Source organism: Copadichromis virginalis, linkage group LG14 (genome assembly GCF_057382275.1).
Source record: "Copadichromis virginalis isolate Kocher_CV1m ecotype Utaka linkage group LG14, C_Virginalis_male_GT1.1, whole genome shotgun sequence".
NCBI lineage: Eukaryota > Metazoa > Chordata > Actinopteri > Cichliformes > Cichlidae > Copadichromis > Copadichromis virginalis.
Genome location: NC_140631.1, coordinates 43,106,954 through 43,123,949, shown reverse-complemented (window position 1 = coordinate 43,123,949; position 16,996 = coordinate 43,106,954). Strand labels below are relative to the sequence as shown.

At 45.2% G+C, this 16,996-nt stretch overlaps 1 protein-coding gene across 2 annotated transcripts; it reads right to left on the bottom strand.

Annotated features, from left to right (window-relative positions):
- Nucleotides 1-7,868: 7,868 nt before the first annotated feature.
- On the bottom strand, nucleotides 7,869-12,260 carry LOC146694796 (coagulation factor X). Of its 2 annotated transcripts, XM_085431095.1 has the most exons (10): nucleotides 12,142-12,260; nucleotides 11,892-12,064; nucleotides 11,432-11,456; nucleotides 11,186-11,299; nucleotides 10,960-11,094; nucleotides 10,024-10,286; nucleotides 9,827-9,941; nucleotides 9,357-9,553; nucleotides 9,154-9,279; nucleotides 7,869-8,417 (listed from the first exon to the last, which is right to left on the bottom strand). In XM_085431095.1, exons 1-10 carry the CDS (start codon nucleotides 12,212-12,214, stop codon nucleotides 8,172-8,174), a joined length of 1,467 nt encoding a protein of 488 aa, XP_085287221.1. In that variant the 5' UTR covers nucleotides 12,215-12,260; the 3' UTR covers nucleotides 7,869-8,171. The 2 variants fall into 2 exon arrangements, with proteins under 2 accessions (XP_085287221.1, XP_085287222.1); XM_085431096.1 differs by lacking the exon at nucleotides 10,960-11,094.
- Between the last annotated feature and the right edge of the window lie 4,736 nt (nucleotides 12,261-16,996).

The window sequence follows — 16,996 nt, the reverse complement described above, 5'->3', positions numbered from 1 at the left end:
CTCGGGAGCAGGTTTACTTTATGTAAACAGGATTAGATCGCGGCCACGCAGGTATGTCCGCTGCATTTATACGAAAGCAACAGCGATATTTTTCCACTGTTTCACCATAAATACATATTATCAATGTAACTAAAGATAATGCAGCACTTGATCCTTTTATTGATGTCACACAGATACATACAGGTCATTTCCTAAAAAAGGGAAATGTACTATTAACATTCTATTACATGTATGTGATTATTACAGATGTAATTCATATTTCAGAGTAGTAATTGTAAATTACTTTGTATAATCAAGATGAGAGACCACGGCTATAAAAGCGAAGGTGGATTTGGGAAGTCTGTCGCAGCCATGTCCTGTCCGTTTACGCGAGCCACCCATTGCGGAAGGTGCAAGATTGATAAGGAGAGTCCTCAGAATTCAGCGTATATTGCGGGACAGACAGGATCCTTTAGCTCAGCGCGACAGTGTGCTCATAGAGAGATATCGATTTTCCCGTGAGGGTATTATTTACTTAACCAACTTGTTGACGAGGGGGTGCAGGACCACCACCTGTCTTTGTTTGCTCTGCCCTTTTCTTGGTTGCTGTTATAAACAAACAAACAGATTATTTCAGGGTCTCTTTCCAAGAGACTAAAAGCAATATAAGTGATAAATATTACCATTCTGTAGAATATTCTAATATTTCACTTTTACTTGTTCCCATGTTCTAGTGGGTCCTGTTGTGGCTGTAATGTGAAAGAGGATAAAATATAACAATATAATATAATGTAATATAATATTGGATAATATAGTGTAATATAATACATCTACCCTACCGCCTACTGGTGTTGGCCAGAGGGGCCGATGGCTTCTGTCAGTCTGCCCCAGGGCAGCTGTGGCTACAACCGTAGCTGCCTCCACCAGTGTGTGAATGTGAGAGTGAATGAATAGTGGCATTGTAAAGCGCTTTGGGTGCCTTGAAAAGCGCTATATAAATCCACTCCATTATTATTGTTATTATTAAATTACCTACGAGTTTAATTTGTCAGCAACTTTCTGCCAGCCCTCTCTCCTTGCTTTTGCAGCCTTTGCAGTGTTCCCTTGCGTTTTAATTAAACTCTGAAACTCCTGAAATCCCTCAATCAAGGGTTCTTGCTCTGCTGCCGAAAAATACCGAGCCGAGCGCGCTCCTTCGACATTTTCGCCGACCAATCAGCGGGTTGCCGATCAATGTTTCTACTATCGATGCGTAGCCCCTTTTACGACACCCAGTGATGTCACATTACTGCTTCCAGCTGTACTAATCGTCAACAGCAGGTGTGTTCGGGGAACCGGATTAGCGCGCTCACGGTTAGCGCGATGGTTTGGTCTTGGATGTGTCATTTGATCTTGGATGTAGTAAGCGACGTACGAAGAACGGGCCCCAGGGCCCTGTTTCAGAAAGCCGGTTTAGTGCAAACTCTGAGTAAGTATACCCTGAGTTAACGGAAACTCTGGGTTTCCGGTTTCACAAAGCGAGTTTAGATTGATCCTGAGTGAGTTACTATGACGACACACTCCGTGAAGCTAACCTGCCCCCTAGCAGGTTTACTTCAACTAACCCTGACTGTCGCCGCCTCTTTGTCAGAAACCTGACTGTAGGAAGTGTCAGACATGGCGTGCTCCTTCCTTGAAGAGCCAGTAGATGTTGAAGCCCAAATTCTCCGCAGAGCTCTCCGCCGGGAGAGAGTGATTAGAGCGCGTTCGGACATTTGATCATTTCCTGATGATTTCCTGTGTGAACGTTACCGTTTTTCAGCACAATCTATAATTTATTTGAATAACATCCTCAGGCCTAATATTGCTCATGTGACACATCGCGGACATTCTCTCAGTTCTGTACATATTATTTGTATCGCACTTCGGTTTTTTGCAAACGGGAGCTTTCTGTATAATATTGGTGATGCTGAGCACGTTTCCAAGGCTACCGTCTGTCGGGCAGTCAGGAATGTTACAGTTGCACTGAAACGTCTCCTGTACTCGTTTGTGGTGTTCCCCGGTCATAGACCCACAAGATTTATCAAAGAGGGATTCCACAAAATTGCAGGTATCAGGATGAACAAAACTTAATTCATGATGTGGTGATACTTGAACTACTACTTAAATTTTACATTTATTCTCACGGTTCCCAGGCGAGATTGGCTGTATAGATGGCACTCACATTCCAATCATTGCTCCTTCAGTAAATGAAGGAGACTATGTGAACAGGAAGTCTTTCCACAGCATTAATGTACAGGTACATAGTTCCCTGTAGCATTTCAAACTAACAAATTATTTCATTATAGTAATGGATGCTAATTTGTGTTCTCTGCACTGTGAAGATCATATGTGATGCTGCCAACATTATCACAAATGTGGAAGCCAAGTGGCCAGGCTCTGTGAGTGGTGGTGGTGGAGGACCCCCACCTGTTTTTCGGGCCTCCGCTTTTTTTCTGTTGGCTATAACGGGCCACATTTGAGCATACAGAGTAAGCAAATATGTACTTGTAATGTGCTCAGATAATTCCAATAAGTGCTTACAGACAGAAAATTAATGTAGCCTCTAACTGCAATTGATTTACATGGGACAAACAGACCAAGCACTATGGCTCATAATACAATTACACCTTACCTGTTTGGACTATATTTTTATATTTCATTTTTACTTGCTGCCAGGAACGTTTGGGGCCTGTTGGGTTGCACCTGCGCTCACATCACATCACAAAATAAAATGTATGAAATAAAAAATAAAATATAATAAAATAACGTGTTAAATGGGTGGAAATCCCTAGATCAATGTTTAAATTAACACTCACGCATTGACTCTGTCGGCTATGTTTTGCCATGCATGCTCCCTTTCTTTTGCAGCTGAGGCTGTGTTACTTTTTTTCCGCAAAATTTGCATGTTATCGGCATATGCTGCCATCAGAATTTCGGCCTCAAGCGCTGTAAGATACATTGACCGCGCCTTCTTTCCCTCCGTCTCCATGGTGACTCGCTTAATCTGTGCTCCACTAATCAGGGCTTTATGTATCCTCGTGCGCGCGCTTAACTTGGGGTTAAAGCAACTCCGGGTTGACTGAACTAATTGTTATCAGCCTTTCTGAAACCGAATATTCCGAGTTGGACAGTTCGGTGTTACTCAACCCTGAGTATCGTTTTTCACTCTGAGTTTTCTAAACCGGCTTCCTGAAATAGGGCCCTGGAAGCCGGTTTAGAAAACTGGCTGAAGCACAGGTGCTTCAGCCTGCCTCCACCTCCACCACAAAGTATTTTTTGTCCAAGTGGTTTGAGAACTCTGTAAAGCCCGTAAGATTTTTCACACAGTGGGACAGACTTGTTGGGAACCAGTTGGACTGACTGAGTGAACCAGCAGCTGTTGGATCAGACATCAGTGGAAACCTTTGTCTGTTCTGTTGTTCACATCTGGCCTCAGTTTGAACATAAACCTGTTGTGACAAAGTGGAGGAGCAGTTGCAATTCTCTCCATTTGTCCCACATGTGTTTACCTTGTTTTTGCACATTGTACACATTCTGTTTCTATGTATTTGCTATGGTTTGCTATTTGTCAAGTAACATTGCTTCACTCACTATCCCGGGTTTGTTTGTGTAAGCGTTTTGTTGCCGGCAAATCAAACATTCTGCAAATTAAGACAAATACTAAGTTATGTTTCGTTATACTTTATTATGTTACAGATTAAGTCATTTGTTCATACTTACTCTGTTTGTCTTTTCAGTCATCATGAGTGTCAGGTGTGGGGAAACGCCCGCCTGGCATTTCCTCATTTTAAAGTCCTGATCATGTCACACATGACATCATCAGGAAAAACCAAGTGGAGGGGTTTCCTTTTGTCTGTGTTAATGTTTAAAGGGATTTGTTGAATGTTTTTCCTTTTGTTAATACTGCCATTTAGTTGTGTAAATGTGCATGTTAGAAGTGTGTAGAGGTTTTGTGTTTTTAGATAATCTGTGTAGAGCTTTAGATCCCTCAGTTGAGTGAGTGGTACTGGCTGGGCAATTGGAGGGAAATTGATGGCCCTATTTAAAGCCAGTCTCTACCAGACGCAGGAGGGAGGAGAGGTGAGCGGTGTTGCCATGCCATGCCATGCCATGCCATGCCATGCCATGCCATGCCATGCCATGCCATGCCATGCCATGCCATGCCATGCCATGCCATGCCATGCCATGCCATGGTGGCTTTTCATCCAATTGGTTCACCCCAACGCGACGCTTCATTTGCTCTAGCAGGACACCTACTGGACGTAAAAATAATAGCTGGCATGAATTTGAAGAGTGTGGCATTTTGCACACAGCCTGTAAATGTCAACAACAAAAGGAGTGTGTAAAACATGTATATTGTAGTGATGCAGTATACTGTGTATATTTATAGTGGCAGTATGGGAAATGATTATTTGGAAATGCTTGAAATGAAAACGATCATTTACTGTGAGGTGAGGTGTGGTTGGGGTGTGGACAGTGGTTGTGCTTTTGTAACGTTGAGGTATGGACAGCTACACACTGAGGCTTTGAGCCTCACTCCTGCCTGTTCACATTTTATTCTGTAAAAACTAAATTTTCACTGCTTTTATAACCTTTAGTGGGGAGAACATAGCTAGGATTTAATGATTTAACAAATCTTTTGAATCCTTTGTCCTCCACAATGCTAAATGGCTGGGAGTCCTCAATCACCATGGTAACCAGGTCTTCATCTATTGGAGATTGTTCTCCTGAGGAAAGACAATAAAGACAAAGCACAAATATAAATATCACACACGTAACTTATAACAGTTGTATAATATTGTTATATCATTTAGTAACATTACTGCATGCTATATTATCATTGCATTTGATGGCTCACCTGGGCCCTGTTTCAGGAAGCCGGTTTAGAAAACTCAGAGTGAAAAACGATACTCAGGGTTGAGTAACCCCGAACTGTCCAACTCGGAATATTCGGTTTCAGAAAGGCTGATAACAATTAGTTCAATCAACCCGGAGTTGCTTTAACCCCAAGTTAAGCGCGCGCACGAGGATACATAAAGCCCTGATTAGTGGAGCACAGATTAAGCGAGTCACCATGGAGACGGAGGGAAAGAAGGCGCGGTCAATGTATCTTACAGCGCTTGAGGCCGAAATTCTGATGGCAGCATATGCCGATAACATGCAAATTTTGCGGGAAAAAAGTAACACAGCCTCAGCTGCAAAAGAAAGGGAGCATGCATGGCAAAACATAGCCGACAGAGTCAATGCGTGAGTGTTAATTTAAACATTGATCTAGGGATTTCCACCCATTTAACACGTTATTTTATTATATTTTATTTTATTTTGTGACGTGATGTGAGCGCAGGTGCAACCCAACAGGCCCCAAACGTTCCTGGCAGCAAGTAAAAATGAAATATAAAAATATAGTCCAAACAGGTAAGGTGTAATTGTATTATGAGCCATAGTGCTTGGTCTGTTTGTCCCATGTAAATCAATTGCAGTTAGAGGCCACATTAATTTTCTTTCTGTAAGCACTTATTGAAATTATCTGAGCACATTACAAGTACATATTTGCTTACTCTGTATGCTCAAATGTGACCCGTTATAGCCAACAGAAAAAAAGCGGAGGCCCGAAAAACAGGTGGGGGTCCTCCACCACCACCACTCACAGAGCCTGGCCACTTGGCTTCCACATTTGTGATAATGTTGGCAGCATCACATATGATCTTCACAGTGCAGAGAACACAAATTAGCATCCATTACTATAATGAAATAATTTGTTAGTTTGAAATGCTACAGGGAACTATGTACCTGTACATTAATGCTGTGGAAAGACTTCCTGTTCACATAGTCTCCTTCATTTACTGAAGGAGCAATGATTGGAATGTGAGTGCCATCTATACAGCCAATCACGCCTGGGAACCGTGAGAATAAATGTAATATTTAAGTAGTAGTTCAAGTATCACCACATCATGAATTAAGTTTCGTTCATCCTGATACCTGCAATTTTGTGGCATCCCTCTTTGATAAATCTTGTGGGTCTGTGACCGGGGAACACCACAGACGAGTACAGGAGACGTTTCAGTGCAACTGTAACATTCCTGACTGCCCGACAGACGGTAGCCTTGGAAACGTGCTCAGCGTCACCAATATTATACAGAAAGCTCCCGTTTGCAAAAAACCGAAGTGCAATACAAATAATATGTACAGAACTGAGAGCATGTCCGCGATGTGTCACATGAGCAATATTAGGCCTGAGGATGTTATTCAAATGAATTATAGATTGTGCTGAAAAACGGTAACGTTCACACAGGAAATCATCAGGAAATGATAAAGTGTCCAAACGCGCTCTAATCACTCTCTCCCGGCGGAGAGCTCTGCGGAGAATTTGGGCTTCAACATCTACTGGCTCTTCAAGGAAGGAGCACGCCATGTCTGACACTTCCTACAGTCAGGTTTCTGACAAAGAGGCGGAGAACGTCAGGGTTAGTTGAAGTAAACCTGCTAGGGGGCAGGTTAGCTTCACGGAGTGTGTCGTCATAGTAACTGGCTCAGGATTAATCTAAACTCGCTTTGTGAAACCGGAAACCCAGAGTTTCCGTTAACTCAGGGTATACTTACTCAGAGTTTACTCTAAACCGGCTTCCTGAAATAGGGCCCTGGCCTTGCTCCACAATCGGTGTTCCCCTTATTCTCATGCAAAGCTCTGTAGTGCCTAAGCATGGATGAGGTGTTGTTGTCATATCCCAGCTCCCTGGCACATAGCAAACACTTCACCTTGTACAAAAGTCAAGACAGCTCAACATAAATTGTATTGCACCATCAGTATCATGAAAATACATCGTCTGTAGAAATTTACATACTTTGTTGGGAGGAATAAGATCAAAATGTTCCCACACAGGGGAGGACATCCTCCTCTTCTTAGCTGGCTCCATTCTCTCCTGACTTTCTCTCCTCACTCTCATAAACCTCCAAACTGTCTCCAAACTCTCACTAACAACTCTCCATCAAACACCCACATTTTGAATGAAGTCTGAGGGGTTTATATCGCTGTCATATCTCGCGGCAAAGTTCGAACCACTTCATGAACCAGTCACGTGGTACAGCCGGGCAGCGAGGCTTCGGACGTCATCATTTTCAGCTCCTCCCATAAATGAAGCAAGCCTCGATACGCGCTTCGCGGAAACACCCCCTCCATTACTGGACACACGCTCCGAAGCCTCGATACAGAACGTCCCATCACTATTGAATTGCTCACCTTGGAAACCTAAATGTCTGCATAGTCTGCTTCCCTACCACCTTCCTTGACGTTCGAGTCTGACTACTTCACACCTGTGAATGACTGCCAGGCCCATTATGTAACGCGCTGCTCATGTTATGGCACGATGCTTTATGATGCAACATTGTTTTGTTTCATTGCTGTGTTTATGTGGGAGGCACTCAAAAGCTCTTATTAAAGAACCAAAATCAACATGTTTGCACAACAATGATGACATGATCTGTTTACTGTAACAGCAACATTCAGATATTACTGCTTAGACCTGCATTCAATCTAATGTCCAGCAGGGGGCGACTGCTCTGGTCTGATTGTCTGAAGTCTGTAGGAAATGAAATGATCTGAAGGGTTTGTGGTCTCAGCTGCTGGGTTCACAGCTTATCCAATAACAGTGAAAATGATCATCCAGGACGATAAAAGCCTATTTTTACCGAGCGTGCAGCGTCGCCTGGTCAGCTCGGCCCCTTCACTCTTCCTGCCAGGTCTCAAAAATGTTTGAAACCTGAAAAACAACCTCAAAGACCAATATGTGACATCACAGTGACCATCTCATATGTATAGTCTGTGCATGTATGTACCCACAGGTGTGTGAATCAAACATCATCCAGGAACATGAAGAGAAGCTTACACACGTTGTTTATTTGGTGAATTTTGCTCCTTGACATTTATTCATAGACAAACACAGCAACAGATTTACTGCATGCTCCTTCACAGCATTGCTTTAAATCTCAGGGTGATGCTTCCTCTGTGGTATTAAAGTACTCACTATGCATACTCGCTGTACTATTACTGCAGCAGATCCCTTTATGGCGTCAGTGTGGCAGCAGTGTTCAGAGTCGGTTTGAAGGTGGTTGCAGCTCACTCGGTATCCCATAATCCCCTCACATGAAACCGGGCACGCTTGGCTCTCGGGGCTTCACGGGCTCCCAGTGCCGTTCACGTCCCGTCTCTCCATTGTGTCTCGGATCCAGTTGAGGAAGTTGCCCAGTCGGGTGTAGACACCGTACTTGCCACGGGCGGCACATTTCTCCCCCCAGCTGACGACCCCGGTCAGGAACCAGGTCCCCCTGTAGTTCACCACAAACGGCCCTCCGCTGTCCCCGCTGCAGGCGTCCTTACTGGCCTCCAGGTAACCTGCGCAGTACATGTTGTCTGTGATCACCTGCAGGAAACACAGGAGGGGCCGGGCATCAGGGCAACGTGGGAACGGCTGCGTCTCTATCGCTGACCCTGGTCTGGTTTGATTTGGTCATAGACGGTATCGCTCGAGTGAACAGCACACCTGAGACGGGGCAGATTTACATGTACACCTGTACACAAACAATGCTGACAGCAGATGCTGTGCATCATGTTCAGGTGTCCACAGTCTGCTTAGTGCAGGATTCAAACACGTTACAGAGAGCACACCTGTTCATCCAACAGTTCTTCCTGTAAGGACACATGAACAGGTGTGCTCTTTATCGTCCTCTACGACCCCAACTGTCGTTCAGCAGTGCTGCTCGCCGAAGCAGTTTCCACCCTCGTTTCATTTTGTAGAGATGACACTACTACACTCAGTAATCAGATTACAGTTACTTTTAGAAAAGGTCATTACTTGTATTAAGTATGACGAATGTGCAGCAGTCCCCTGCTAACATGCCAACCTGTGGACCTCCATCCAAAAACTGTCCAGCCCGTCGGTGTTCACCACGAACGTGGCGGTCTATCGACAGCGGGCGTACCAGGTAACCCTCTAAGTAGCCCCCCCCAGATCCTCTGATAAACAGTCTAGTTTATCAGAGGATGCAGCAGCTTTTCTAACGTTTACGTCACCTGTTGCTGTGTTGCTGCTCTTTCTCAAACACTAAGTATAGATCAGCAGTTGCTGCGGGGTTGGGCTCAGACGCTCAGCTGATCACCTGCTCGGTGGTGCTGATGCAGTCTTTGTAGCCGACCACTGGGAGTGTCACCTTCCTCAGGAACCTCGAGGAGCGGCCCAGGTACTCGGTGGCCCCCCAGCCCGTCACCACGCCGTGGTTGTCCTCCTGGGCACACGGACACAGTCGGCATCAGACAGATGGGCTAAGTCAGCTGCAGCACTCATCATTTCCGATGAAATTACCTTCAGCAGGTATTTGGAGAGGTGGGTGTCGGGGAGGCAGGCGGGGACTGCGGTGGGGCCCTTCTGAACAGGCCGGGCGAGATAGAGCAGAGCGAGGTCGCTGTCGAAGGTGAAGGCGTGGAAGTGAGGATGAATGATGACCTTCTGGATCTTGATCTGCTGCTCGCCTGGATCGGGACGCTGCTTGTCGTAGTCACCTGCAGACACACACACACTCAGAAAACCCAGCTCACACACACATTCCTGCGCTCAGACTGAAGGGACAGCATCGATGAACCGAGATGCCGCAATCGCTGCTGCAGCCAGCAGAGGGCACATACCTGAGTGTAGTGGTTTTACAGACGTGCAGAAGCCTACACAGATGTGTGAACAGTGTCTGATTAGCATTCAAAGTATGCGCGTTTACATGAGCACCCCTGCTGCTCTGCCGCTCACAGTGGGTGAGGTCCACTGTAAACCACCGGCCTCACCTATCGTAATGTGGTCTGCAGACTCTTCAAAGCAGTGAGCGGCAGAAACGACCCATCGGTCAGATACCAGAGTCCCTCCGCAGAAACCGAAGCCGTCAGACCTGTGGATCAGAACCTGAACAGAAACGCTCAGAGTCAGCACGTTCACACAGCTCAGAACAAGGTTCTGCTTCGTTATTCCACTGATCCCTCCAAACCTGCCAGGGGCTCCCTCCTCTCCTCTCCAGGGATCCACCCACAACACGAGGCTGCATCTCGCTACCTCCTGCCCCTCCACTGTCCGTCAGGTTCCCTCCTCTCCCTGTTGCGTTCGCTGTCCACACCTCTGTTGAATTAAGTTCAGGTAGCCAGCTGTCTGTTGCATTGTAATCCCACGTGGCATCGTCTGTCTCCAAGGAACTCAGCAGAGAGCGACCTCGATCCAAAGCCTCCATCTGCTGACGGCCGCAGGGGAACGCCACTGAGCAGGAACGGGAAAGAAAGATCACGAAATCAGCTCAGATTAGCCGTGAGACCAACAAAGACACAGACATGAATATATGAATAATGATTAACACCAGTGCATCATGGGAATTCCCCAGCATAACTAAGGGAGGATTCAGGGTCACCTGGTCCAGCCCTAACTATATGCTTTAGCAAAAAGGAAAGTTTGAAGCCTGATCTTGAAAGTAGAGATAGTGTCTGTCTCCTGAATCCAAACTGGAAGCTGGTTCCACAGAAGAGGGGCCTGAAAACTGAAGGCTCTGCCTCCCATTCTACTTTTAAATACTCTAGGAACAACAAGTAGGCCTGCAGAGCGAGAGCAAAGTGCTCTAATAGGGTGATATGGTACTACAAGGTCATTAAGATAAGATGGGGCCTGATTATTTAAGACCTTGTATGTGAGGAGCAGGATTTTGAATTCTGGATTTAACAGGAAGCCAAAACAGGAGAAATCTGCTCTCTCTTTCTAGTCCCTGTCAGGACTCTTGATGCAGCATTTTGGATCAGCTGAAGGCTTTTCAGGGAGTTTTTAGGACTTCCTGATAATAATGAATTACAGTCGTCCAGCCTGGAAGTAATAAATCCCGTCTGCACTTACTGTAGTATTATGTGCAGTAATACTAATACAATGTGGGTCCTGGGAGTGTTACCGGTCTTGGAGCAGCTCTGTCTGTCACTCTCTAGGAAGTATCCGTCAGCACAGCCACACTGAACTCCAGCGCCACCTGCCAGGTCTCTGCAGTACTGCATACAGCCACCATTTCTATAGTGGCACTCCAACACCACTACCCAAGGCAATTTTCATAAATATTTCATTTGTCAGGTGTCATTTGCTCGATTTAAAGGTGGTGTACCTGAGTTTCAGGTGTTTGTTACCTGTGTTGCAGATCTTGCCCTGATACTGGGGAGGACAAAGACACGTGAAGTCTCCTCGGTCCAGGGTGCACATGCCTCCGTTCAGACAGGGGTTGGTCCCACAGGGGTTCAGATCTAAGACACACAGGTGAGGAACTCAGCTGAGTCATTGGTAGAAGACACCTGATAAGATTTCAGACTGTAGTCAGACTAAAGCACATCCAGCTGAGCTGCCACAAACTGAGTGACTGGGTTGTTCGTACTCACTTGTGTATCTGTACCAAAACTCCATCTGTGGGACAAGGACTCAGAGTTAGTGACTGCAGCTGTGGTTATGTTGAACGACTGTGTAAGAGTCTGCAGACACGACAACGCTCTGCATCCTGTGTGTGCGCAGCTAAGCTGATCTCCTGCTCTGTAATCGTCCTGATTCGTGTCCGGGATGAATGAGGGTGATGTTTTCTGATGACTTCCATCATTTCAGCTGCTTCCTCTACACACACTCTGCTAGCTACACACCCTTGACTAGAACTACGTCGAAATCCTTATTTAAGCATTTAGCTCCACCCGCTGAGGGTCAGGTTTTGGGCCCAGCATCATCAATCAGGACGAAGCGGCCCTCTCTGGGTTAGCACGGGTCTGTGGTGCTGACTTTGCTTTAATATATGTTTAAATAAAGTAACACGGTGGTAATCTCCTGCTGCGTGGGCGGCGGTGGGCTTCGTACCGTCTTCTCCTGGGTCTGGAAGATCTCTGTGGCCTCCTCCAGTGAGCAGCGCTCCTCGTAACACTCCCGCTCCAGGTTCCCGGGCAGCATCTCCTCCAGGAAATGCGAGTTGGCTCGTCGCCTCCTGGAGGAGGAGCGCAGGATCTGGCCGGCCGCCGACCGATCCAAGAACACTGAGGGGTGGACAGAAAAACGGAAACACTCAGACTGTGCCGCAGAGGCGGAAAACACGAGCGTGGGTGTGTCTCACCTGAACACTGGATGAGCGCAGAGCAGACGAGCAGAGCGCCAACGCTCAGAGTCACGGCTGTGGACGGCAGCATGTCTGTCCGACGGCTGCGGGCAAAATGGAGGATGGAGGAGCAGCTGACGGATTGATGGTTAACCACAGCTCAAATATTGACACGCAGATGTCACATCAGCCGCAGAGACGACAACACGTCTGAACTCTGTTCTGCTGGAGTATTTTCATTGCTGACCTGTAAAGGTGAAAAGGTCAAAGGTCACAGCACCTTTTGATGATCCTGTAGGAAGCAGCTGTTCATGAAAATATTCCAAAGGCTTAAGAGGAACGGAGCCAACTCTGGAATAACCTTCAGAGCACCGACAGCGACACGTGCAGGGCCTGCTGAACAGAGTACACGCTGTACTGCAGTATCTGTACTGCAGTACAGATACTTAGAAGTAAACGTGGAGGTAAATGGACTGTGTGGAAATGAAACAACCTTGCCTTTGATTCAAAACAATGGCGATGAGCAAGCTAGTGCACAGCTAAGGAGCACAGATAACATGACCAAGAAAGTAGACTCTGTGCATTATTATAAATCCTCAAGCGATAATCCCCCCTTGGACTGTCTTGGTGCAAAACCAAGACATAAATCATGTCTCCTGGAAGGGGGAGGACGTATCACAGGCAGGGCACAGCGAGCTGAAATCTCTGAAACCGACTGGCCTTCACTTCCTACGAGACAGAGAAGCTCTTCTACCCCTGTATACGAGAGGAAACAGGACTGGACAACCGTGAATAGGAAGGTTAACAACAAACCTCCAAAACAACTGAATGTGAAACTGCAGAACAGATTTGCTCCACTATCAAAGGACCCTGGATCTATATCGGACAACCATCCATCTAAAAGCAGCGAAATAAGGTCTGAAAATCTGTTGAAAAGTGAAAGGCCACAGGGAAAGCTAAAGGCTAGGCCTGAAACTCTGATTGTGGGTGACTCTGCCGTAAAGGATGTACAAAGGATGTGCGGTAAGAACACTAAAGTCCTCTGCTTTCCTAACGATATGGTCAACAACCTGAAGGAGAGAATTCTTCAAATTGCAGATGAATATCCAACTGTGACAAACATTGTTCTGCATACAGGGTCAAACGATGTGTCCAAACAACAGTCGGAGGTTCTGAAACGGGACTTTACTGGATTATTAAACACTGTAAACTCTCTGAATGCAGCTGTATTCATCAGTGGGCCTGTACCGCCGGTCAGAGGAGGAGACGAGAGATTCAGCAGGTTGTTTACACTGAATAAATGGCTTATATCAGCATGTGCTGACCACTCAGTGCACTTTATCGACAACTTTAATATTTTTTGGGAACGCAGGCATCTGTTCAAAGCAAATGGATTTAATTTTAACAAGTCAGGGGTGAAACTGTTCACCTCCAACTTGTTTTATTCCATACGTCATCCATCTGTGCTTGGTGCCAAGGCTGAGATAAACGAGGAGTTATCTCATAAAGAGGAACAAACAGTACTCCAAGAACAGACAAAGCCCAGCAGAAACCTTGAGGAGGAGCTCCATCTGCCCCCACCCGGGAAGAGCCTCAGAAAGGAGAGACATCTAAGGCAAGAAGAGGGGTCCCTATTTGCCTCCAACTCTCTCAACAACACCAACGACCAGGACAAGGGACCACGACCTTCCCCAGTCCCCCAAACCCCTGACAGGCCATCACCCTCCTCCCCCTCCCTTTCTCCCTCCTCCCCACACCTGAAATTCACTGAGGAGATGATGGAGCGGGTCAATGCTGGGCTCAGATCTACCCCCCGTCCCAATCCCTTTTTGTCCCCCATAAACCCCCCACCAGAGCGGCCAAAGGTTCGCCATCGAGCCCCACCCTCAACAGAGCAATCGAAGTCACATTGCCCAGCCTCGCCCCCCTTAGTTCCTCTTCATGCCCTGTCTCCGCAGTCTGATGCGTGATGTGTGAAGGGTCCGGGCTGTGAGGATTATGGCAGTGATGACTTTTCCCAGGAGAAGCTGGGACCCTGTTTACTAGAAGGTTTTAAAATTTCTGTACTTTTAGGTGACAGGAGACATGTGGCCTGGTCAAAACACAGAGAGCTGCACTCTAAAAGATCTTTAAACATAGTAAACATACCTTGTGTGCCACAGACTGCTCCCAAACACGAGGGGACAAGTAATGCCTCTAAAACACTTAAGTTGGCTTTATTAAACATTAGATCTCTAGCTGGGAAAACATTTTTAATTAATGATTTAATCACTGAGCACAGCCTTGATTTTATGTTTTTAACTGAAACTTGGTTGGACCAAAGTAACAGTGGAGCTGTTCTCATCGAGACGACCCCTCCTAACTACAGTTTTATCAGTGAGGTCAGGGCGAGCAGGAGAGGAGGAGGGGTTGCTGTCTTATTTAATGAATCATTTCAATGTAAGCAGCTATCTCCTGGAAGTTTTCAGTCTTTTGAATATGTGGCTTTACAGCTGAAGGCCCCATCCAAAGTTGTGTTTCTTAATGTTTACAGGCCTCCCAAATACTGCACAGACTTTTTTAATGACCTCAGTGAACTGCTGTCTGTGATCTGTGTTGATTTCGACTGTGTAATTATTGCTGGGGATTTTAACATTCATGTGGACAACCCTCAGGACAAAGGGACTAAAGACCTGAGTAACACTCTGGGCAACTTTGGGCTGACTCAGCATGTAACAGAGGCCACACATAATAGAGGACACACTCTTGACCTACTGATCTCCAAAGGCCTGAGCATTTCAAACATTACTGTGTCTGATGTGGGCCTGTCTGATCATTACTGTGTTTTCTTTGAAAGTAAAATCTCAGCCCACACAAATATATCAACAACAGTGATCACAAAACGGTGTATAACTGAACACAGTAGTGCAATTTTTAACCAGGTCTTCCCATTAACACCTGACCTGTCCAGAGGGTCAGTCAATGAGCTCGTCAATAGCTTCAATGCTAACATGTTAAATGTAATGGACACTATTGCTGCCATTAAGGTGAAGGTTATCTCGGGAAAGAAAAAGTCTCCATGGAGAAACTCCACACTGGTGAAAAATGAAAAAAGAGAGTGTAGGAAAGCTGAGCGCAGATGGAGAAAAACAAACCTCCAGGTTCATTATGACATTTATAAAGAGAAACTTCACAATTATAATTTACAACTGAGGAATGCAAGGAGGTCCTACTTCTCTGACATCATCACTAAAAACAGCCATAATGCTCGGGTCTTATTTTCTACAGTTGACAGGCTAACAAACCCTCCTGTGCCAGTGGCAGCTGAACTTCATTCAACCATGGCCTGCAATGACTTTGCCAAATTCTTCACTGAAAAAATCCAAAAAATTAGACAAGCAATTGGTACATCAACAGCAGATCCAGGATATGTACTGTGTCCACCAAAAAACTGTTTAAACACCATGAAACAGTTTCAACCTATTAACAGCAAAGACCTGGAGGACATCTTAGGTCAACTGAACTCCTCCTCCTGCTGTTTAGATGTCCTGCCAACAAGTTTTTTCAAAAAGGTCTCAAAGACTTTAGAGTCAACTTTTCTTTATTATCAGGTGTGTTTCCAGAATCACTAAAAACTGCTGTAATCAAACCTATACTGAAAAAGGACAATCTTGACAAGACACAAATGAACAACTACAGGCCGATCTCAAATCTCCCGTTTTTAAGTAAGATCATTGAAAAAGCAGTTTCTCAACAGCTCAGTTACTTCTTAACACAGAATAATTGCTACGATGCCTTCCAGTCAGGTTTTAGACAGAACCACAGCACTGAAACCGCTCTGACCAAAGTGTTTAATGACATATGTCTGAATACAGACAGTGGAAAAATGTCAGTCCTAGTTTTACTGGATCTCAGTGCAGCATTTGATACAGTTGACCACAACATATTACTCAAACGACTGGAGAACTGGACAGGTCTTTCAGGAACTGTACTAAACTGGTTCAAAACATACGTAGAAAACAGGAAATACTTTGTATCAATAGGTAACTTCACATCTGAGCAGACAAGTATCACATGTGGAGTTCCCCAAGGTTCCATCTTGGGACCCCTTCTGTTTAACATTTACATGCTCCCACTGGCACAGATTATAAACAACAACAAAATAAACTATCACAGCTATGCAGATGACACACAAATATATATCACAATGTCACCAGGAGACCGAGGCCCTGTACAGGCTCTTGGTAAATGCATTGAGGAAATCAATGACTGGTTGTGCCACAATTTTCTCCAGCTAAACAAAAACAGCTTTTTTTTTTTTTTTTTTTTTTTTTTTTTATTCCTATTTATTCTATTTATCCCCTTCGTATATTTTATTTATATTGTCTCTGTATTTATATATATGTGTGTGTGTAACTCTGTAACTTCTGTCGGTGCTGTGCTTTTTTGGAAATCGAATTTCCCAGAGGAACCCACCCGAGGGATTAATAAAGTTCTATCTTATCTTATCTTATCTTAAAACAAACTGAGGTAATAGTCTTTGGCGCCAAAGAAAAACGATTACAGGTCACCAGAGAACTTCAATCTATACATCTAAAAACCACAAACCAGGCGAGAAATTTGGGTGTAGTGATGGATGCAGACCTACACTTAGAAAAACACATTAAGACAATAACAAAGTCAGCTTACTATCACCTCAAGAATATTTCAAGGATAAAAGATCTGATGTCTCAACAGGACCTGGAAAAACTAGTCCATGCATTCATCTTTAGTAGGCTTGATTACTGTAACAGCATCTTTACAGGTCTACCTAAAAAATCAGTCAGACAACTACAGCTCATTCAGAACTCTGCTGCTCGAGTCCTCACTAAGACCAAAAAAGTGGACCACATCA

Excerpts from the sequence above, each read along its gene's own strand:
- LOC146694796 (XM_085431095.1), bottom strand. The coding sequence starts at position 12,214 with ATGCTGCCGTCCACAGCCGTGACTCTGAGCGTTGGCGCTCTGCTCGTC. Across the intron at positions 12,065-12,141 it reads TGCGCTCATCCAGTGTTCAG|TGTTCTTGGATCGGTCGGCG; the intron begins GTGAGACACACC and ends TCCACCCCTCAG. Across the intron at positions 11,457-11,891 it reads TCCAGACCCAGGAGAAGACG|ATGGAGTTTTGGTACAGATA; the intron begins GTACGAAGCCCA and ends CTTGTCCCACAG.